Genomic DNA, 25,445 nt, shown 5'->3' on the forward strand with positions numbered 1-25,445 from the left:
GAAAGAAAAAAGGAAAAATAAAGAGACGAACAGCAAAATGAGCGTGAAAAAGAGAAAAGGAGAAGGAGAAAAATATACTGCAGGCTGATAGTTGGTAAAAGGAACAAGGACTAACGAAAGGCACCGCCTGGTGCTGGAAGCAATTTATCTAAACGGTCGCGAGGTCACTCGAAACGAAAGGCAAAGAGTCCATCCGGAATATTACTGGGCATCGGGCACCATTGCGCTTTGATTCTTTTGTGCGTGGCTCGTGGGACCTCCGCCTTGAGTTATCGAGGCCACTGAGGGCAAAACGAAGCGAAGAAAAAAGAAGAACGCCGGAAGAATGGACGTACTTGGCGATCTACGGAATACACAGAGGCCAAGAGGAAAGGGAGGATGAATTCTAGTCTTTTTTTTTTCTTTTCGAGAGCCGCCATTTTCTGCACGGGAAATTTCCAATCGATGAGAATGGAGTCCGCACGACGCGAAAAATGTTAATGAATAAAAGCTTGCTCCGGAGATTCTTAAATTCGGTCTGCTGGATTCGATCGCTTCAACTACACTTTGAGAATTATACTTTGAGGAATATTCGTACGGTATCAATTTCTGAAATTTTGTAAAGTATGTACCTTTAAAATAATCTTAATAACGAATAATCTTGACACAGTTTATTTGTCAACGCGTCGATTATTATAATAAGCAATTAGAAAATATAAATAGGTAATTATGGATTGTATCGACAATCGAATTAAGATAAGTATCGGTAATTATCAATTTTGAAAGGTAAAACGTGCATAATATAGGAAAATAGACTCCAAATTGCAGTTTTATCAGTAATGACGATAATAAATAATTTCGAACGCAAAAATACGCAACATCGTTAATTTCGATAGTAATTAACCTGAATGGCAAATTATACGAGATAATATATATTAGAAGAACGCAGAGAATAATTAAACGTAAAGCGTATTTTAAGCGTATCTCAGAACAAATAATTGAAACGATAAAGTGTAGAATCTAGGATAGTTAAAAATACGTAAAAGCTACATATAAGATCTGCTTTCATCAGTGTCGTAATTCGAATAATTTCAACGATAAACAAATTTATTATCGACGAAAATAACAATCGCGGATAATAAATTTACTGAAATAAAATTTCCTATCCGAATCTGTATCCAAAATCCGTAACAATCTTTTTATCTTTGCTAAATCTCTTACCAAAAGGCAAAGTTCTCCCTACGTTCGAATTTTCCTCGTTTTCTATGTCTTCTCGATCCTTTGAAATTATTTATTACAACATTATTCCAGCATCGAAAAGAGACTTCTATTTTTAAGGGTATTCTAACAAATTACAAAAGGACATAAATTAATATTTGACGACGGAAAAGAAATATGATACTCTGCATTTATCTTCCTCGAAAATGTTGATAACTTGACATTCTGATCCGATTGCGGTGGCCACTGGTGAAAATACCAGGTGTCACGAGATTATTGGCGAACGAAGAAAGAAAAGCAGGTCGAAATAGAAGCGGCGGAAAGGCCAGTGAAATCAGGTTGCCACCGAATTAAGCGACGTCCCGGGGTTCGGAAAATAGACGACCCGATACGTGTTCCTTTAATAAAACTTATCAGAGATCGATTTATCATCGTTCGAAAGCACCGGTTAGATACGTTTGCGGCTTTAACTAGCACTTTCCTTGGATTTTTCATGGCTTTCGCTTTTCCACTCTTCTCCTTCGATATCTTTTTCAACTAACATTAATCAGTAACTTGTAATTATTTCTACACTAATTTACGCTGTATACATGAAATATTATTTCATCGATACATAATTATATCGAAAAACTAAGCAACCTTCCTATATCCTTTACATCGATACCTACAGGGTGCGCCGTTAGAATTCGGACAGAATTCAATTTGTAGTTCCCACCATATTAGAATTCAGATGTTTGTGCTGATTGACTCTGAAGTTAGTTAAATATGTCAATAAGTCTTCTATAACCTCAAAATGACAGAACTCGTTAAGCAAAACCCGGAATACGATAGAAGAGCGGCGATTATAGAAAGTCTTCGCGCCGGGTGGATGCCAAAGTGAATCGGAGGAACGACCGTTGGCTGGCCCACAATCTCGAAGATGTTCCTGTTGTGGGCAAAACCAAATTTCCAGCAAGTGTTCACGTTTTGAGCGTTGTCTCAAGTGAGGGCGACGTCATGCCTCCGCACTTCTTCCAAAAAGGCGAAAGAATCACAAAGGAGGTTTATTTGGAGGTCCTGAAGACAGTAATAAAGCCGTGGATGGAAATTACGGCTTCTGGAAGGCCGTATTTATTTCAACAAGATGGCGCACCTGCTCACACAAGTCATCTTGTTCAAAATTGGCTCTCTGACAATGTGGACATGTTTTGGTCGAAAGATTTCTGGCCTCCTAACAGTCCCGACCTAAACCCATTGGACTATTACGTGTGGGGCGTTATCGAGAGACAAACTAATAAATGCAGGCACCCCAACGTCAACTCCCTACGAGCTGCTATCGAGTCAGAATTCGCGACAATTAAACGCGACCAGTTGAAGTCAGCGTGCTCGCGCTTTAGAGCAAGAATAGAGCAGGTCATAGAGGCAGAGGGTGGTTACATAGAATAAAAGTTCTCAGCAAGGACCCTTTAAATGAGATATAACAACATTTTCATGTGTTTTTGTGTATTGACTTAAATAAACAACTTTCTGCACAAAACTTCTTTTGTCCGGATTCTAACGGCGCACCCTGTATATCTATCGAACTTACATCTATTTATATTTACCTGTATCTTTACGTTAAGTTCGCACTCGTTAATTCTCAAATATCTGCTTGCACGAACCATCATAAAATTTTGATCGCGCAATTAAAATATTCAGTGTGTCGTCAAACTTCAGAATATACGGAAAAGCAGAATAGTAAAAGCCAAATTTCATGGATCAATCGTTACCCGCGATTCGCAATCTCCTCTTTCCGACGGTACAATTGTTTTCGGATTTTCGCCATCCAACAGCGGAATGTCATATCAGAAAATCCGGAATGAAAATGGGAAAGGGACGGACCAATCGACCATGGGGACTTCTGAAACCTGGCCGAAACTTCTGCTTGGCATGTCTGACATATTTCATGCTGGAATGTTTCTCTGCGAATGCACCGGAACGCACACCGCGATTTCCGGGATGCCATCATCAACCCCCGACCGCTATTCTCGTGCGAATAATCACCATCTCTCGATTTTACGGTTCGAACCACTTTTCCATTCGCTTTACCCTCGTCGTGCATGGAAAACACTGTTAATTAACTATCGAGGTTGGTCGGAACGATAGATTTTTCAATAGCACTAGATCGTGGATGAAACGTGAAAAGCGGAAGCTTCTGTAGAATCGTGGAGATGTTGGTTTATCGGTGTAAGCAGATTGTATTGAATTCTCTTGAATTATTGCGGTAGGAACGAATAAAAAATTGCAAGAATTTTGTGTAAGCAGATTATAAATAAATTTACAAGAGTTGAGTTACTGGTTAAATTACTACTGCAATAAACTGAGTCGTATGACAATAGCGAAAATAGGATATTTTGTATACAAAATACATGTTTTTAATAGATATAACAAAATATTCTTCTCGGTATAAACTAATATCAATGTTCAAATACTGATCAGCTTTCTATGTACGAAATCTACTTCGACATAATCGACAGGCACCAATCTTCGAATACCAACTTTCTTTTACTTAAAAAATCCTCTTTGGTACAAGCAAAGCCAATTTTCGAATACCAACCGACGTTTCACTCGAAAAATTCACTGAAATTAAAGGAATGAGAAAAGAATCGACGCCGAGCAGTTTGGCGCGAACACGCGTCAGAAGTCTCGTTCACGAGAATATCTACGAACATCGGTCGATTCATCGAGTAAATAAGAAACTGCCGAGACTCCTCGAGAACGGAGAACGAGGAAACTTCTCTTTCGAAAGGTTTGCGTCATCTTTCCGAGATTCGATCGAGAAGAAAAGCTACGAACAATCGACTGTCGAGGAGGCAAAGGTGATCGAAGCACGGGGATAACAACACGGCGGAAGATAAGGTTGCACTTTTGAAATTAGCTCGCCAGGCCGGAAACGACTTTTCTTCGACGAGGCAAGAAAGAAACAGGGTCTCTGGCCGTCGTTGCCGGGGCTTCCGTCGAGCTTAATCGAGAAAATGGCTGAACCGTGGCGCAGTGAAAAGAGGGATAGGCGCGTGATCTCGCGAGATCGGAAGCCATTTATGATCCCTGATCGACTTAGAATCGTCGACTGCGTGTAATCTGCTTAGACGATGCTATTCTCCGACGTAATTACCGATAGATCGTCTTCTTCATCCCTTACCCGTTGAGGAAATTGCGATTTTCACGGAGCTCCTTCATTGTACATATTCCAAGATCTTTTTACCTCTTAACGGTCCAACTCGCTCATTCTCCGACAAATTACGCTTTTCTAATATTAAAATTCTGTTCACTTGTCGAGACGAGGAAAAAGCGTGTACGTATAGCGGGAGTATACGACTTAACCTAAATATGACATAATGGAGGCCTAAATAAAACTCGCCAAATATCCCCAATCACCGATACTTAATCCGAAACCGTATCACAAAGGAAGCCAATTTCACAGTCATTCGCCCGTTAACAGCCTTCATGCCCTTAGACTAACGAAACATCAAAAACTTGGAGAGAAAAAAAACTTGAACGCCCTCGAGCGAGCACCGTCTCAGGGGTCGTCAGCCGAGTTTTTCATCGAAAGAAGAAAGGCCATGACAAAAGAGAGAAGAAAATGACGAAGGTGAAAAAGAAGAGGAAGAAGCAAGCCTGAGGGAGTACTAGAAAAAAAATAATGTACGGTAATTGACTCCGGTCTAACACCTTTAACGAGACTTACGCGTCAACCCTTTCATTCGATGGGGTGAAATCCACGCGAATGAGTGACGCAGCATCGTGACCATTTGTGGATAATGGGACGGAACGAGGCGGAAAATGGCACATCAAAAAGAAACTGGGACAAAGGAGACCAGCCGGTTGTCCACCTAATAAAGCAAAGTGGCTAACGATACCCAAGATGTTAGGGCTGATTTTCATCAGGTGTTCCTTCAGACGCCATTTATCTTTTATTATCGGAGATTTTTGTGAAGAAGCTGCTTTCTCAGAACTCGGCTATTTTTAGCTAAATTAATCCTTTCACCAAAGATTTCAGATTTTTGCAAGGTAACACTCATATTGTAGCAAATAACACACAGTAATATTCCGTAGAGTGTTATATAGAGTGAAGTTCCTGCTTTCATCGAATGGAACATTATCGCGCTATTTTTATTACGTAAAACAGTATATTTATAATTCGATCGGTTTGGCATCGCAAAATTATTATTTATACCGCTATCAACCTGGTCTTAGTTTTACGACACTGACTTCGTTTGTTTCGTGACGCTACAAGTGGAAGGTTGTACCGCTGTCGTGAATATCGGCGTATTTTTAAGTCGTAAGTCAACCTTACAACGTCGTTGAAATGATTCGCGAAGATTTCTTATTTTAAATTTTAAAAAATCTCTCGTGTAAAATTTACAATTTTTTTTTTTTTTTGATGAAGTGAATCCTTAAATAAAAATGAAAAGTTAGATAAAAAAAGAATTCAGTCCATCTACGTGTCACTTAGGAAAGAAGTTCGTATACAGTTGACATGTATCTGGATGATTTTCGCGAGAACGATGACGAAGCGGATCGTTAACTGCAAAGGAGAGACAGACGCGAACAACGGGGGATTCGGTGACAAAGCCGGCCGCGTTCTCCGCTTTTACTTTGAAAACATACACGTTCTACTTTCCTACGCTCTATACGTTCGCCGCCGTTTCATAGCATCGCCGAAAAAGAGCGCGAAATTGTTAGCGGCCCACGAATATTCACAAAATTGCCAACAACAAGTAATTAATTAATACTTTAGGGTCATAAATAGTTCTTAATAGTTTTAGGCCTCTTGACGAGGCTGTAATTCCAATCAAACATTCTTCCTATGTATAAAATGCCGTAAAATCATAATTTTCACAATTGCCTGTCTGTAAATTGAAATTATCATTAAAAATGTGATGCAAATTAACCCTACAGTGTCTAAAAGTTTGCAGAAGATAAGACGATAAATTTTTTGAAAATTTCTACATTCTACGTACTGTTATAAAAATTTATAATAAATTGATTTATTCTTGGGAAATAAATCGAGTCATAGTAAATCAAACTTCGATTTCTAACATTATTATAAGCAATAGGTATAAAATGGACATCGACTAACCGCGGCGAAGTAAAATACTGCTAATTGTGGTAACACCTAAGTAGATATGACCTGTGCAATCCATTTCAATTTAACGTAGCAAAAATCAGCAACAAAAGACAAGAATCGAAATCTTTGAACCATCTCGTGGCTGACAAACCCTTGCCCCTTTTTTCTCTCCACTTTTTCCAGTCATGCAACCGAATGATTAACGAGGGTTGCAAGTTTTGATGCACCCGGTGCACGTGCATCATCCACAGAGCTTACGAGCGGCACACACAGCTGCCTCTATTCGCCTAAACTTCCGACATTTTTTCGCTCCTCTCACGTCACGCCTGACTGACAATAATAAATATTTCCCTCCGCCACCCTTTGCCCTCGTCGACATCGCCAAGTTTTCCTTTTTTCACTCTCGGTCACCAGGGAAAACGTATTTTTTTTCAACAAGGTTGATACGAACGATACACTAAATCGGGCAAAACAGCGATTTTTTACAGGGATTTTACAATATTTAACCGAATCGTGATACGAAGAACACCGATTTTTATTAAATTTACGCAGTTTGTTTAAGAAATTGTATGGTTTGATTAAAAAAAGAAAACTGTGTTTTCTTTCGACCCGTTGCCATTTCTACGATCGTTCAAATTTTTGCAAAATCCTATACTATACTTCACCTCGTAGATTTCACTTTATGAACCGAAACTTTATGAACCTACATTAAACTTTTCAATTTTCGCAGGAAGATGTGTTCTACCAGAAGAAACATAACATCGTCATTTTGGAATATTTTTTCTAGAAACATTGGAGGCAAAGCTGGACACCGAATTAATACTAAATCGAAAAAATCTGAACATTTTATCTTATAATCGTTTACGAAAGAAATTCTCAAACTACATACACCTATTTTCAGGATCTGAAAACAGGGTAAAATTGATAAAATAATGGAACCCATTAGACTAATGGAAAATATTTGTGATCTGTGAATTTCCCGAGTAATTTTTCTTATCAGAATTTCGAATTCGTAGGAAAACTGTGTCCTTTAAGTTTGCAGATTAATTGCAATTATCGTAACATTTAATGCATAGTGTCACCTTTATATAAAATAACATTTTATTCTTCTATTAACAGAGCACTTTATTATTCCATTATCGTCACATTTCCAATTTTATTTTACTTTTCCTTAACTTCGTCAAAGATGGCCGCATAATTAATGTTGCTTTGCGACCAACAGGTGTGTTCGATTAATTTCCCTCGACCCGAGGCACAATTTATTATCACCTTTTTGCGGTTAACGTGACACAGGATGAATATTTCACCGTGCATTCCCATACCCCGTTAAGTATTTCATTTCAATTTCTGATAATTTTTTCCAGCTACGATTCTGAAAGTGTAAAAGTGGAAATTGGTTATCGTCGAAGCTGGAATATGACTGACGGAGTGATATTTTTGCAAAGCTGTCATAGTTCGAAATTTCCACAGCAGGACAGTGAAAAATAGATACGATTTTTTGACAGAGACATGGAACGATTGGTTAATCCTGTCAGGTGTATTTTCAGCGCAGAAGGGTACAATTTTTGAACGTGTTTTCGTTTGAACGAATGAACCTCGTTTAATGATTGGAGCTTAACTATCCTCTTCGAGAACAAATTTTTACATTCGGAGTTAAAAATAAAATTTTTATTCAAATTCTTTGTTCTACTTCGTCCTTACCTTCTAATTAAATTATTTTATTTCTTCGTAACAGTATCATGAGATTATCTTAATCTCAGACCAACTAGGTCAATCGTGCCGACGATTACGAAGATGGTGCAAGACTGAAACTTATTTGAAAGTTGGATTTTTCAGTTATTTCATCTTCCATCGATCTATATTGCAGCGAAGATAATATACAAAAAATTTTGCACGAGAAATGTTTGACTTAAGTTTCAGTTTTACTTTTTAATCGATTTATCTGCTTCCGAAAGAATATTTTGTTCCCCAACTTCGACAACATTGCTTTTCCGCGAAGCCACGCGTTCCTCTTCCTCGCATTCGGAGAACAGAAAACCAGCCTACATCTAACGGAAATTTGGACGCACAGGTGTATTTGAAACCGGAGCAGAGAGATGCCAGGTCCTCTGACCTACTCGATCTTTCGCTTCCCAACAGAAATTTTTCACCGAAAGGACGAAAAATTCGTCAAAGCTATAGGATCGCTTTTCCCTCGAAATACGTTATTTTTCAACTTGTTTTTATCCTGACCTGGCTCAATTATTCCAACAACATGGTATGCCTTTGCCCTTGTCCAACGTCCATCCGCGATTTATAATGTTTGAAGGTGGAACAAGCGATTTCTGAATTCCTGTGCTACATCTTGCGAATATATTTCGACCTTTTACGCTTTTGGAAAAAGATCTGGTGATTTATCGAATAAAAAAGAGATATCTTTGTACAAATGAGTTTTAACATTGTTACACCGTTTTCTCCGTTCAAGTTACCTTCATCTACGACACACAATCTCTTGAGATTTTAATTATATCCACGTATTTTTTTAACGATTGAACAAACAAATTTAGGACAATAAACGCAAAAGAATAAGAATAATTAAACTATTCGACGAATTCGAGATATTTCGGTTTAAAAATTTAAGTTTAATAGTTAATTTCTGTTGCCACTTACCTTCTTGGCGTCATTGTTGTTGTCGGCCGCGTGATGTGGTTGTGGACTCATTGCAGCACCATTGCTAACTGCTCCGCTTTGCGACAGAAGCTCGTCGCTACCCCTCTGCAACAATAAGAGAGACCAACAAACGTCAATATGCGAACGAAAACCGTTTCAATGTAAATTCAAACTAATTTCACGACATAGTTCAATAAATATTCGTTTCCTAACTCGACCGAACTCCAAAATTCTTCCGCTTTTAAAGAATGAACATTTCCATCCTAAATTCAAATTCAGACCACTTCCAAATACAGACAACACAAACAAGATTTGCTCCTAAACGATCTACGTCCGAATAAAACTCTCTAAAAATCCATGACGGAAAACCTTTCATCTTCAATCCCGATTCAGATCGCTTCAACGACACGGTCGAACTAAAAATTTTGGTGTCCACCGTGACAGACAACGCGTTAAGTCCAACTCGGTGCACTTCTCGTTTCGCAATCGGCAAAAAATTCGCTTGCCAATCGCATAAACACCGAGAACCAAGACCCCAGCAAAACCCTCTCCTCTCTCTTCAAATCCAAACCACTCCAATCCCCTTCTCTATTCGCGACCTAACCTTAAACCTCTCTCGCAAGAAACCAGCCAGCTTGCCGGTTATACTAGTCCCCAGGTGTATTATTAAAATCCTTCCAACTCCGTAAACACGTTTAACCGGCGATTCTCCGCGGTAACAGGATCAAGAGTCTCAGTCCCTCGGTCTAATTCCTCGAGCTGATCCCTCAAAGGAAGCGCGACGATAAACGGGATACTCGCGTGTGCTCGATCGCGAGACCTACGATCCGATCGCTCGAGGCTCACAAACCAAGGAAACCTCATGGTGGATGCGCTGCATGGAAGTATGGCGACCTTTCAACGAGGAAAATACGCAGCTCCAGCTTCCAGATAATTCATAAGCTCGAGAGAGAGAGAGAGAGAGAGAGAGAGAGAGAGAGAGAGCAGATCTGCCAGTCACCAGCTCTGGAGAGACAGAATGCTAGATCAAAGAGTCCCGCAGGATCACGCTTGCGAGCGGGTAAGAAAAGACGCGACTCCATGGATCAGAGAGTTGAAAACCCTTTGACGAATATTTATGGAAATCCTTCTTCTGGTCTTTAGTCGATAAGATGCGCTGGTGGTTGCATAGATGGAGATCTCTCTTGTCTTGTCACAGTGAACTTCTTTCAGAACAAGTAGAGAATTGATATATACTTGAGTTGCGTTGAAACTTAAAGGCATCAAGATGACCAATTTCTAACTTTGTATGGATATTCTATAGATTTATAGCGACGCATTCTGGAGGCACTGAATGATCTTTTATAAAATACACGGAAAGCTTTAACTTCCATTTTCGCCGAACAAAGTGTAATGGGCGAAATGTTTATACAACGATAAAGTGTTTGCAGATACTTCAATTTTATTTGTTCGCTTTTGTAATTATCTGCGAGTTTAATTTTAGTTTCATTTTATGTTCGTAAACACCGTAAAACCAGGTCCAATTTCTAGGTCATCAGGACGAAATAAATAAATCCATATACCTTTCATTCGAGTTTCTTTGGTACAATTTTTACGCTTAATTTTAGTAATTAGATCTGATGTATTCCTATGTATTTTTCGTACACATGAAAATTGATTCTTGCAACACCGCTAAAGTTAGATTTAGCAAAGTGTAAATCACTCTAGAAACGAGTTCTTCGATCCTCCTTCGGTAAACGCAAGAGAGCAATTTTTTCAATTTTAGTAATTTCGCTTCTGTCTTGTAATTTCCTAAAAGTTCATGCAATCCGTTCGCCATTCGCTGAACCACGAAGCCCATCAAAGATCTCGATCCGGTCCGCGGATGAGTGGAGAGAATCGAAAGACGAGAATCGGGAAACCTCTCTTCCGAAGATTCCATAATCCATAGATTCGCGGGAAGTAAATAATAGAGCAGGTCCGGTGGTGGTTTGGCTGCTCCGGATATCAGCCAAAGGATGAAGCTACCGCCGTATATCCGGCGAATATATGAAACTCTCCTTCCTTCGTTTCTCCACGTCGTAAGAGACTCTTAAAGAGTTTCCCTTCTTTCGCAGAGTCGGCTATGTTGTTGTATAATTGTATCTTATTTCTACTACAATCGATGTTGTCTTCTTCCTTACAAACCTCTCGACCACAGGAGAGAAAATCTTTTCGAATAGTCCATTTGTCAGAAATTTTATTTCAGTACAATTGTTACAAGTTAGTAGGCAAAATGATAACTACGAAACAAACAGAACAACCTAAACCATTTCTTCTCCATAATTATTACAATAAGAAGTCTGGGGACATATTCAAAGCACTCGAGTGACCACGAATCTTCAGAAAATTCAAGCTTGAACGCCTCTATTCTTGGTTACATAACGTACACGTGCAGCAAAAACCAAAAATCAATGATTCGTTCGTCGAACCACTTCAAACAAGTCGAAAATCTGAAGAAAGCAAATTCAAACGTCACTATCCTCGATGAAACAAGGCACACGCGTACTGAAATACGAAGAATTTGCTCGCAATTTCTCGGACGCTTAACGTCTGGATCTCACGTGTCCGACGAGGCGCATAAAATCGTCTCACGATCGTCTGGCCAGCTGTCTGCAGTCCCTTCGGAGGGTCTTCGCCGGTTGACAAAGCAATTTCACGACCGAGCTGCAACGCGATCCGATGAGTTTCCTCGCAACCCACCTCTCTCTCTCTCTCTCTCTCTTGCTCTTTCTCACCCCTGCGGTTATTTGCTGGAGGATTCGCGCGACTCGCATTAATTGCAGGGCAAACACGCGGTGCGCTCCGCTTGCTTGACAATTTGCTCGACGACATAGCTAACTGGGCCACGTTTCCGGCCCGTTACGAGTTAAGTTAGGGTGGACAATGGATCCTCTCTCTGACAGCCATGTTGGTCGTTGGGGGTTAATTGGTCTTTTCGGTACTTCCCGGAGATTTGTTTGACTAGCTCGCTTTGGGATAATAAGAATGTTTTTGTGCTTTTGGCGAGGAAGAGCACGAGGATGTAAAAGCAGATGTTTTGGATCCGTGTAAAGTCGTTGAAATTTTCGAAGCCTCTTCTGTTTGAAAATTTTTATAAGTTTATCTCCTTTGTGACATTTCAGGGTTGTTATTTCGTTTATGTCATTTTAGGGATTTATTTCAAGAATGTATTTATTGCGCGATGTTTCCGATATAAATAAAATTTATCAAGTGCGGATATTAACGATAAAGAGATATCGTTGCGTTCAATTATTTTGTTAAACTATGAATATAGAAGACAACAGCTATTGGTTAATGCAAACATAATGAAAATTCAGAGTTCAAAATATGCGCTAGCAAAATTCGATATACGCTTTCAAGCTTGCACGATTTAATCATTATCAAAAACAAAGAAGCTTAATTTTCGACATCAATCTCAAACCCGAAACTTCAAACCGCAGAACCAAAATCTATCCTCCCACGCTCCGCAAGATTCGAAACCAAAGTTCCCAACTGCAAAATAAAACCGAAATATCCTTCGATCAACGGGAAATCTCTTTCAACTAGCTGCAAACTTCACCAAATCTCGTCGAATTACGTCAAACGTCTCCTGATATAAGCGATTCCGTAACAATTTCGCAAAGTCCACTAAAAATAGAACTTTTTATGGAATTAACAAAGAAACATCTATCGAATTCGATGAAAATCCCGTAAAACTTGCCCCTAAATCGCGACAAGATGATGGATCGTGCCAGACGATCGAACTACCCTCGTGAAAGTGAGTTTTCACGCGAAATCTTTCGAAGAGGCTGTCGGGGATGAGCGTGGCTACACTTTGAGCCGGTGAAATAATATTAGCTCGAGATAGTCCTCGCGATAAGACGCTGCAACACAGAGCCGGTTATCGTTTTTCAAGATGGATGGCTCTGGTACCGCGTCACCGGGATTCGTGTATCGTTCCGGCAGACACGTATAGGTACCTGAAAGGATCTTTCGTGTCTGGAATTCTTTGGAAAATTGCGTAGGGATAAGCTAGTTGTACTTGGAATATCGCCCTTCTTTTCTTTTTTCGGGCGTTTGGGGATTTCGTCGTGGCGATAGCGAAAGAAGACACAGATTTTCTTCTCAAATAATAATAAAAAAAAGACAGAGATCCGCAATACTAGATAATAATTAATAACGATTTCTACGATATTGTATTAGCTTCCAATTAATTAGCAAATTTGATAGAATCACTGCGAACATTCAGAATAAAAAAATACCCTTCTCAGAATAGAAAAAGACTTGGAACAAAACTTCCAATTTTCTGACCTATTTGGTACATCAGGAACATCAACTACAATACATAAATCATGTTGAAGCATATCAAGCATATGGTTCACGACACGCTATGTGAAAATACAGTTATGGTCGAAAGGTCAACAATCAAGTTATCGAAGAAACGGACAGCAAGGGTTGTTCCTACCCTCCGGCACAAATGGATCGTGATCCAAGTCTAGCTTGGCCAGCAGGCTGCCAGAATCAAGAGCAGATCGTTTCGTGTTACTGCGACATCGTGTCCAAGATTCAGCGTCTATTTTTCTCTTCATTTAGTCATCGATTTCTTATGGAGGCAGTGATATAGCGAACGATGTAACACAGAATATTAGAAACATAACGATACTCGTTGGCATAGTCGTTGCTTCGTGTTTGACGATCAGGAATTGTCAAGTTGAAAACCTTGAAACAGAAGCTGCTTTTAAATAAATAAAACCTAATGACAAAACCAAAAATTAAGAAACCCATTATTATTAGATCATTACATTACATTATGTTATTGAATCAAAAAATCCAGAATTAAGAACGTAAAGTTCACTATCCGTAGCAAAATTTCTGATCGATCGTCGAGATCAAGTCCGAAACCAGAAATCCAAGAACGTTAAATAACAAAGTTGGCCGAATCGACCCTTTCACAAAGCCCAGAACTGTGAAGAAGGAAAGGAGGCAAAAGGGAAGATGCAGAAGCAAAGAAGGAAAGGGGAAAGAACAAGAAAAAAAATTGGAAAACGACGAGAATTCGAGTCAGCGAACCAGATAACCGAATGAAGATTTGTATGAGCCGGAAGATTTGTGTCAGCCTGTCGTGATTTTCATCGAGCCCCTTCTCTGGAGCAAATGACGCGGAAACAGGGCAGAAATTAAAGCCGCTCGTTAGGGTGAAAACGCTTCGAGCCGATGCAATGGGGGGAGCGCCATTCACCCGCGAACACCGATTCGATATTCGAGATACAAAGAGAACCGAGAAAGAAAGAGAAGAAAGTGGATCGTGCCTCGTGATTCCTGCTTGCCATATTAAATTGGATCAACTTGCGATCAGAGAATACGTCTCGTGGAATTTATTTCGTCGTCTCTTCTTACGACGCTCGTAGTTTCTCTCGTCTTTTTATTATATTTAATAGTATAGAGCAAGTTTCAGACAATCCTGGACGATTCACTGTTTCTCTGAGTTACAGGATGTTTTCGTCGAGTTCTCGCAGGTTTGAGCGACGATTTGACGATGATTACGAATTGTAGATCATTGATTTGCCCTTTCGGTTAATCTTCGAATTTTTTATTATTCTATTCTATTTTAGGGGATTATTATTGATGTATTAAGTAGTTGATCGATTTATTAAGTACACATAGAAGCACACCCTTCGTGACACCACGATCATTAAATAATTCTTCAGCGATTTGTAAAATTACTTGTAAATTAGTTTCTTTGTAGTTCGTTCGAAAATATATTCGAAAAATGCTTTAATTCAAACGATGGCAGACTCTAGCGTTGTCCCATATCGAAAAATCTCTTTCGTGGGAAAATCAAACTTTTATCACAGACTGCCGTAAAAATTATTTATCCGTTGTCGCAGTTTAAATTCTCGTTAACATTCATCACGAATGAAAATTTCTACGATGGAACACCCTCTTCCATCCTCGCATACGCGGACATTATCAGCAATCGATGCCAGATAAACACAAAATTGAGGGGAAACATTGAATTGCAAAACCGATCGAGTAGGGAAATTTCGTCCTCGATTTTTATTCAACAATTCTTCTGCCCTCCCCTTTTTTTTGTATTTTTCATCTCGTTGTACGAAGTATAAATAACGCGAAACAAAAACTCGAGTTAACAACGTCCACTATCGAACCAACTGGTAGCCATACTTTCGTAATCATTTCATAATTAAATATGCATCTTGCTCTGCTCGTGAAACACTCGTGTTTATGGGTTAATGAGGTTGATTAGAAGATTCCATCTTAATTGGTACATCGAGCTAGACTAGCGGTTCCCTTTCTAATTTTCTACGTTCCACCATCTACGAACATATAATGGAAGTTGTGGGGTAAAAATATAGTAAGAATGTAGAAACACGGAACATAGAAATATAATAGAAAACCAGGAAAAGTATAATAATACGACGATGCAAATATACGAAAAATATAAAAGTTATAAAAGAAATAATAAACTTGGAGAATTGCAAAATATTGAAAATCCATAATTTAGATATGTAAAACGTAGAGATTGGAGAAATGTAAAATAACGTAGAAATACATAAATGCAAAGACCCGCGAAGGTGCAGGGACGTAGTAAATTCCTGAGAAACATTAAAACAAAAATAATTAATACTCGAAATGTAAATCTGGAAATGTTGCATGGAAAACAATTCCTCGTTCATTAACTTCCCAACAACTCTACGCTTAATGACACAAATTACACTTTCGTATTTTCAATCGACCAATTAAACACATTTATATTCCACATTCAATTTTGCTGAACTTCGAGCACAGTCGAACATTTAAAAAAACCAATTAAAACACAATATAATAACAACGAACGAAAAAAGAGACCGCGACAAAAAAGAGGACAGAAAGAAAAAGAGAAAGAAAGAGAATCATCCTCGCGTTTCTGTATGCCATCATTGTGAACTACAACATCACGTTCGCCATCTCGAAGCTCAATTTCCCCCATTATACGCGCCCTCAATTCAAACAATCAAAATCAAAGTTCCATTCTCTGCTACATAATTTCCCTCTCGCAAATTTCAATCTATATTGCTACCTTTTAACGTTACGAAAACTATAATATCAACCATTTCACTGATCCCAATTAAAATTCTAGCCGATGATATGGCCGTTAACACGCGATTAAAAATAATACGCTCGTACATAAGATCGAATATTTTTGTATATATGAGCTTCTTACAAGACAAACTGATTGACTTCATTTTTTACTCGTTTCTTTAGTCTATTATGTAAGTACAGATTAAATCCAAAAGTTACAGAACCTAAAATGTAATTTAATTGTAAAACTTTCGAATTCCATTTTTATTCCTGTATATTTACCATCAAGGCATTTAACAAACAGAATTTTAAGTACACAATTATGTTTCATAAATTCAAACGTTACGAACCTACGAGCTTAAAAATAATTTTATACGTATGTCCAGTAATGATGTCTATTTAATCGTACAATAAGACCTTGAGCTAGAATAACACACTAAAATAGCAGACAACCATTCTTTATCGTAACAGAAATTCGTAAAAATCCGAAAATTCTAGAAGGCCGTTTCTCATTTTCTCGTTGCTCGGTCGCGAAAGTATCTCGCTTTAAAAAATGTCCTCGGACAGATGGATTTACGCGCGTTTCCGCTCGCATAACGACACGTGCCGGAGGAAGAATTCCTTTCAGTTGTGTTATTTTTTCCTCTTCTCCACTTTCATTTTTTTCTTTTTTTTTGCCCTTTCGACACGCATTTTCAGTCCCGCTACTTTACTTCGCTCCTCCCCTCTGTGTTTTATTACTCTTTTCTCCTTTTCTTCTTCTTCTTTTTTTTTCTTTTTTTTTTTTTTGTTTTTTGTCGAAAGAGAAAGAAGGGAAAAGCCGGCAAACTCACTTTGTAGCGCCGGTAGCTTTGTTGCTGAAACTGAATCACGGCCAGATCGCCGGGCAAATGAAGCGAGCATCGTTCCTTTCTGTTTTTTAATACAGCGTGACGCGAGCGGGAAACAAAGGGACGAGTTAACGACGCTGAAAAACGACGAATTCTCTGGACACTGTACAGAAATGCTCGCCCACGCACGTGCGGGGGTGTTCGTTAGCGGAAAATTTGGATTCTGTTTCATTTGCAATCCACGACGGCTATTTTTACGGCTATTACTAGTTGCAGAACATTCGGTGTAATTTCTTTATTGGATTATCGATTTTAGTGGCGGCGTTTCCCTGCTTTCGTTTGTTTTGCGTACGCGGAATTTAATTGGGATTATGAAATTGCGCGAAATTGCGATTTACTAGGCGGTTGGACTTTTGTTTTCAATTTTTACTTCCTGTTACAGCGTATAAGGATCCTTCTTATTTTCTTACGATCATCTCGATCATCTTCACTTATGAACATTTTCCATTTCTCTTTCACTACCTTCATGATTTCCGAAGAATTTGACGATCATTCGTACGAGGATAAAATTTTCTTAATTATTCTCTGAGGTGTCGGTCTAATATCATAATCATTGGAGAAAGCATTCAGACAAGGGATGTTGACGAAAACGAAAAGCAGCGTCGACGTTTCGGCAAGTTTCTAACAGAGACTCGAATAGAGGAAACGTAGTAACACGATGTAAAGCAATTATAATCCATGCTGTTAGACTGCCGCGAATTTGACAAGACCGCGAACAGTTTGCTGGAAAACGACGATGACGGGTATACGCGCCCCGAGAACGCAGTTGATCGGACAAACTTATCGCAAGTAATCGAAGAATTTTTGCAGAATTTCCTACGATAATATTTATCATAATCTAAATTTGAAATCAATTTTTTAAAGACCGTTCGTCTTCCATCTAGGTCGTCGTATCACGTTTGCAATTTGTTTCGCGTTCCAGTTATAGAACTTGCAGGTTTGATTGAAACTGTTCTAGTTACGTTTGAGTTATGAATGATCACTGACCTCTGACTTTCTACTGGACATTATAATTCAACGAAAACTGATCAGCTACGGGTAAACAAATTTTTCCAACGAATACAGAGATATTACACCAAAATCATGGACTAAGAGTAGAATTTACTTTCGGATCGAAGGCTCTTCGAATATCCATCGACGAGTTTCAAACACAAAATTTGGACCCTTCCACAAATGGCCGAGAGAAGAGAATCCTAAAGAACAGGTCCCAATTTTGTTCATCCAAATTTGTTGGTTTCCGACGAATCACGTTCCAGTGCTAAAATAAATCACACTTCCAAACATCCAAACCATCCCTCTACTCCTGCAACATTCACAAAACTTATCCTTTAAAACGAAACAATATGAAAGAACATCCCCCTAAAGGAACTATCTGTCTGAACGTTAAGCGAATTAATTAGCGAAAATTCGTGGGACGTGGAGCAAAATTCCACGTTTTTAACCGACTGGTTTGGTTTCGACGTTCCAAGAGTGGTTTATTGAGGTTCCCTGAAGCAAGCGTTGGATCTGCAATTGAATATCGTTACCGCGATTCGGTCCGGTGATATTTTCTTCGAGGACTAGGCCGATTGTTTCACGATTCCTATTCAGGCCGGTTCAACGGTTTCGCGGTTTATTGGGATTACCTGGTCTCCCCGTTGTTTTACAGACGATTGTGGCGGAACATCGTAATTGAGTATTGTTATACCGAGCTGTTCGGTGATAGTTTTCTTTCGAGACGAGGAATATCGATCCGATCCACGCTCAACAAGTTCATCCTTCGGTGTAACCGACTCCAGTCTTTGTCGTCTCGAGGGCTTCTGCGTTTCACTTTTCGATCCATCCTTTGGACTTCTTAATGAATTATTAAGTCTTGGATACTTAATTCGATGTAAGAAGCGTCTTTCTTTTGTATTGGAATTTTTTTTTTAATCGATTCCAAGGAATCTAATGGTCGAACGACTTACGACATTCCGCTTCTTTCATAATCGTAATTTTCCGAGCAATCGTAGATTCGTTGTACCAAAACATAAACGAGCGAACGGTCTGTGACAGCATGCATTTTTTAAATTTCAAGAAATTCACTTTTCTCGATCTCCAAGTACAGCGAATTACGACTGGTCGACTTTATAACGGTATATGCGTATAAAACTCGAAGCAATTTCTCCATCTTCGAAATCAGTAGATTAAACAAGCTGCTTGAAAACCTGCTTACATCGAAGATCAACAAATCAATCCCATTTACCCTTTTCACAGACCATTAAATTTCGATAGAAACACGGATAATTCACATCCTCGCCCCTAACCCCGACGTAATCGAAAAACGATTTATTCCAATTTATTCGAACCAGCCTGCGAACATTCTTCGAAAGATTTTCCGTATCCCCTGACGAAAGACAAACATTCGATGTTTCAATGTACGTATTCAATTCGCAACTTCTTCGTCGCGGAATTTCTTTCTCTTGGCGAACTCTGCGCGTTTCCGCGGACTAAAACAAGCCGAAAGAAAGCGGCGGCGGGGTGTTGGGCGCGGAGCGAAAGGGGTGGCGACGACCCTTGCAATCTCGTTCGAGGCAACAACTCCCAAGCAGCCAGCAATCGCATTTAATTTCAACGAAAAGCGGATATTCAAATATCGAGGAAGCACTCGACGCCGTGACGCGCAAATAGGGAACGCGTTTTACCACCGCGCGACTTTTTCCGCCGCGAAACTTCCTTTCTTACGCGGTTAAGCCATTCGTCCTCATGAATTTCAAAGCGACTCGGGGAAAATACCAGCGTCGCGGAAAATAAACCTTCGTGACCGGCAAAAACCTGGCTGCGTGAAATTTTAGTCCTTTTTCTTTGCCTTTCGAAGGGATTAATGGTAAAGGGGGAGAATAAGGGTCGCGAGGAATTCGTATAACTGATTTGATAATTGGTGCTAGTTTCCTTCGATATCCGTCACATTTATAAAACGGCAATTTTTAGTTTTATCTCATTTCATTTTATTTTACTTATAAAGCTATAACTTGATATAACAAGTATTTTCAGACACGAGTAGCTCAATACCTCGATAAAAATTTGCGTGAACTGACTAAAAACGAGACAGTCATTTACTATATTTACTATAAGAAATAGGAAATATTTGTTATAAAAATATGGCAAAGCAATCTTTATGGAAAATTTGCAATATTCGGCCCAGGAGGCCAGAGATCGTTCGCGGGGCAAAAAGAACGGCAACTTATACAGCGAGCTGACCGACATTCGAATCAGCAACTGTAAATTTTCATCTGGCTAGCCGTCGGATATTCCCCGGGGATCGTTTCGATCGCCTGATCCGCACCGAAAGTTATGTGCATACCATCCCATCGACTCGAGAACGATGCAGATATAGAGAAGAATTACGAATAGACGCAAAGTTGATCGATATTCGGCAGGAAACGCGATTTCTTTATACTCGCGTTTCGAATTCCAACCCTCTGTCGATCTCTGGGGATGAGAAACGATAGATTTTCGAATGTAGCCTATCCTTCGAACGTGTTACCGCTATTCGCGAGAATTCGTACAATTCGACAAACAGCCCCGATGTTTAATTTATTTTTATATCTTACTGCGCGTACTGTTTAGTTAGGAGTGTTACGAGCTGCTTTCTCCTTATTACCAACCACTATAAATATTATAACACGTATAGATGCTAGTACGAATACTATACAGGCTGGTCGCGCTGTTAGCTTCCAGGGAAAATGAAAGAGGCAACGAAAGACGAATGGTTCGAAATGAACTACGCATTATCCATACGTTACAATGGCTACCAAAAGTATCCGTACACCGCTCTGGACATTCCAGAGTTTATATATTTATTAAATACTAATTTAATACCAATTAAACGTAAAACAGCGACAAATCTTTCTTTTGCGCGTATCAAGATGTAGATTGAAATACCGTGCGCCAGCCGAAAGAAACGAACGGAATTACGATAGGATCGTCCAGAAAGTAAAAGATCACGTTGGATGACCAGAAGGGCGCGCGTTATATTTCTGTTATGCCCGATACAATTTCGATTTCATCGCCGTGTAGCACTCTGTCGGCGTTATTATTGCGCCAGCGATGAAAACGGTCCCGAAGGAGAACCACGAATGGGAAATTTAGTCGGTCGGATGCGATTAAGGTCGGTTCTGGTGCAGATGAAATTTAAAGCATCCGCTTCCTCGCGGAGAGCAACCCCTTCGAGAGATCGCCGATACAAATGGCCTGATGGGGGTAGTAGGTTTCGCGGCTTCTACCGACATTACTGTTTGCAATGCTGATATCGGCAAGAAGGGATCCTGCAAATATTCTTATACCTCTGCCTTTCTTTATTTCGACCTAATTTTTAGATAGTTGTCGTGGAATTTAAAAAGAGGAATTTTCGGCTTTCGAGGGAACTACCAGTTGCTGCCTAACGATCGTTTGTATAGTAAAATTGGACGTTTATTTAGCCTATGATCTGCCATAAAGAACGATCTACTTTGTGAGAAAATTTATTCATCCAACGATCTTTTTATTCCACTTCTGGAAATATAGGAATGCCAGTGCCATCTTACGCGAAATATATACAAATTCTCGACAAATATCTGAACCTTCTATGATTTTTGAACTTCCACGATAATTGGAATATTGGATTGGAAAATAACGCTTACGAAAGACTAAAACAGAAAAAACAACGGCCATCGTTATCATATTAATGGTCGCGTCTACCAGAGAAAGTTTTTTAATATTCACCGGTTAACAGGTTGTTTAACTTTTAATAACCGAAGAAGCAGTCGGAGCGATTGGCTGCAGCGAACCACGATTCTGTAAAAATAGAAGCCGCTTCTCGAAACTTTCCTTTCTAGACTAAATTAATTCGAAAGATACGTCTGAAAGTCGTCTTTGCCCAAATTTTTAGCGAATAGTTAGATAAATTGCATCGTTTAAATGTCATTCATTCTTACAATTACTTTTACCTTTTTGCAATTACTAGTTTATAGGATGAAATTACTTTCACCTAGAATTGATTTGTTTTCATCGTCGTTATAGAGACACGTTTCTCTCAATTCTTTCTGTTTAATTTTCCTAATGTCCTATTTCAGTATTCCATTAAAAAGAAACACAATTGTCGCTTCATTAAATTCACGTGCATGACTGTCATAACAGACGAAGTGCTATTTACTTTCCGTCAAATAAGACGAAGCCAGAAGATTAGGAAAAGCAATTAAGTTTATGGTAGTATAAAATTTTCAACTTTCTCTTAATGGAATAGCCTACTTTCTCACGAATCATTTGGTAAATTGCCATGGACATGTAGATGTTCGTGTCATTGTAGCATACGACAACGTACGATATCGTAAATTCTTATTCCTATTATGGATTAATAACGATTCCAAACTTTCCGGGGGATAAAGAATTAAACACGAACAACAAATATAAAAATAATTCAAAATAAACATAGAAACCAATCGACCCATAAAGCACAAAATCCAAAACAGTCCTCGGACCAACAAATTTTCCATTAGCGTTTCATAGACGCGTCATTTTCCCCGCGGAACTATTTCTGGAATCCAATCTGTAAAGAGGGAGGAACGGTTTTCTGGCGGATAGCGATCGTCGGATGGACGAAAATCGCGAGAGACGCGCAATCTTCAACGGCATCCGGACAATCGTGGAGCGTCCCTTCCGGTTCCGGGCCGAGCCGGACTCGATCGTTCCTCCCGATGTAATTGCTATTATGTGGCGGGGAAAAATGGCCGTTGGCCGGTGTTCGATGGCTCGATTTTACCGTCGATCGACTTTTGGGATACCGTAACCGCCAGCAACCGCCATTTTGTGGCCTCCTGCCTTCCAACAAATTGTTCTCGGGGTGAAAGGGAAGGAAAATTTGCCAGAAAAACCATTCAGCTACAGGACCACCCTGTTTGACTCCAATTGTTTTGGAAAACCAACAGATGCTTAGTTTTTTGCAAAGTTATACGTTACGATTATAGTTATGCAAATGAATGCACGGAAACGCAGAGTATTTAATTCGTTGTCGCGGAAAGAAAGTCTCCATCAAAATCAACTATCGGATCAACTATCGAATTCGGTATTTCATTCTTCCGGATTGGAATGTCAAAGATCAAAAATGAAGATGAGACGAAGAATACATAAATTTTCCTTCTCAAAAAATTATTGCATTTATTCCTTTTTCAAAAAGAAAAAGAAAAAGAAAAGAAAAATAATGCGAAAGAAGAGAATTTTCACTCTTTTGTACGTTACATTTACAACATCCTCTCCTCCCCTCTGACGTTTCCAAACGTTTTCAAGCACATCGAAAAGATTGCATCCGTAATACGTGCACTGGTCGTCACACGCCCCCAATCCCCCCTGCCCCACCCCGCCGCTCTTTCTGCATCCCTTTCGACGACACGTCCCAGCACCCTCAGTGAACCACCGCGACTGCCTCGAAATTGGATTGTTATTCTATTTTCGAAAGCAATTTGCAAGTGTTATCAAAAAGTTTCCTCGCGTCACGCCTACCCCTACACCTAGCTCCTCTCTTTTCCCCTATTCAACCCCCTTTTTTCACTCACCGGATCTTCTTCAGTGCCTCGCTGTTTCATGTTTCTTTCACGACTCTTTAATCGAGTACGCGATTAGGTAAATTTTCTAAGTCGACTCGCTCTCGATAAAGGAAGGTTCTTTTCGTAGGTGAACGTTTTGCGGATTTTTTCGAGGAGAATGTTTCGCGCACTGATAAAAGCAAATACTGCGATCTTTTTTTGTAGTTAGTACTTTATTTTAGTTTGATTAATATTGGGTTTGTATTAGAATCTTTTTGAGAAATTTTGTTTGTTATACTTCTTTTCGACGTAATTTGCTCGCGTTTTGTAATTATATTAACTATAGCTCCAATAATTAATTTCAAAATGATCTTCAACTTGAAACTCTTCGGCAACACCAAAGAAGCATGTTTAAAACATACGAGTTTCAAGATTACCGAAGAAACTAATAAGCGAATTAAAATACACTTCTTTATAGAACGATATAATATAACGATAAAAGAGGAAAATATCGAATCTCAGACTCAAATCAGTCAAATCAGTCAAATTTCAAATCACATCGGTATGAGAACCTTGCTGGTTATAAAATCCTTATTTCTATCCTGCTTTGTATTCCGCTGTCGTTCTATTTTATTTTGAAACTAGGAAAATCCTAAAGCAACCGTTTCGACGACTTTAATATGCATTCTCTTCCAGCATTTCGAAATCCGTATCATTTCGTTATGCGGCTCTCGACGAGCCCGCCATTTCGATTTTCATCGGTCAATAGCGTCGCTCGTTCGCCTCGGACATCAAACGACGAGGATCCAGCGATCCAATTTCTGTCGCAACGAGCCGTTTAAACTGTACACGACGAAGTCATTAAGTCATCTCATTACGGCTATCACGAGTCTCGCATCGGAATTAACGGACGCGTTGACGTTTCGCCTCGTTCCTTATACAAATTTCCCGCGTTGCGTCGCTCGAGTGTCACTTAACGCGCGTGCGCGCGTAGCTTCAAATGTCGCCTTTAATTCGTATACACGGATATCACTTTACGCCTGGCCTAATGTCACGAATTAATTAAACTTTCAGCCGTCTGCCTGCTCGCAGGGACGCAAGACGTCGACAGACGATGCTCGCAGAAACTGTTGAGAAAGATATAACGCGGAAAAGTCGAGTATTTCGACGGGTTTTCAGTTTTGTAAATGCCGCTCTCGATGCATTCACGACGAAATTATGCTGATTTATTAATTCCAGCGGGATCTCTGATGTTTTCGCTGCAGCGTCCAGTTGATTAAATTAAGTCGCCGGGTGTTTAGCGAATTTTAACGTGGAACCGTGCTGTTGGGACACCTTGGTCCCTTTCCTTCTAATATTTTTCTAAAATATCGAGGAATCTTCTTTACGTAGCAAGTTTTTCCTGTTTGTTGACGATCTACAAATTTCTAAAACATCCTAACCACCACGATGTTACAAAACTACGCTAGACTATGTAATTGGTGTGTATTAGATAAATTGGACTTGTACCTTTCTAAATGTTACATTATCCGATAGTTGCGTAAAACGAATACAATTCTTTTAGGCTATAGTCTATCAGATTGCAAAAGCGTGCTATAGTTTCCAAGATCCATTAAAGAGAATTACTAAATTAGCAAATCGGTACGCCGACGATGTCGACTCTTTCTCTGAACGTTCATCCAGTTTTGGAACGAACCACTTATTTCTTAAAAATATCTTTTCCTCCTTTTTATCTTTCTCTTTCTTTTCTTATTTTGCTTGCTGCTGTATCCTTTCGTTTTTATCGTTCAACTTGGCCCGTATAGTAACAATAATAATAATATTATTATTATTAATAATGTTTGTAGTTTGATATTGGTGCCGTTACTCTCCTATAGTAATATTTATAGAGATTGCTTAATCGTTTCACGAATATCGATGATCGTTCTACGATTCAAGGGAGATAAACTAGTAGAATTATTATAACACGTAGAGCAATTGCACGAAAGAATTTAAAAAATACGCGGAATAAAAATTTCACTC

The 25,445-nt window shown here is 39.3% G+C and overlaps 1 protein-coding gene across 17 annotated transcripts in view; it reads right to left on the reverse strand.

Annotated features, from left to right (window-relative positions):
- Positions 1-25,445, reverse strand: part of LOC132914430 (polypyrimidine tract-binding protein 2) — a 442,018-nt gene that overhangs the window by 132,855 nt on the left and 283,718 nt on the right. For all 17 annotated transcript variants that reach the window (XM_060973551.1, XM_060973544.1, XM_060973559.1 and 14 more), the window contains one exon: positions 8,936-9,040. In XM_060973551.1, the coding sequence (XP_060829534.1) occupies positions 8,936-9,040 (105 nt within the window). The remainder of the gene's footprint in view (positions 1-8,935; positions 9,041-25,445) is intronic.

The sequence above is a fragment of the Bombus pascuorum genome, chromosome 15 (genome assembly GCF_905332965.1).
Source record: "Bombus pascuorum chromosome 15, iyBomPasc1.1, whole genome shotgun sequence".
Taxonomy (NCBI): domain Eukaryota; kingdom Metazoa; phylum Arthropoda; class Insecta; order Hymenoptera; family Apidae; genus Bombus; species Bombus pascuorum.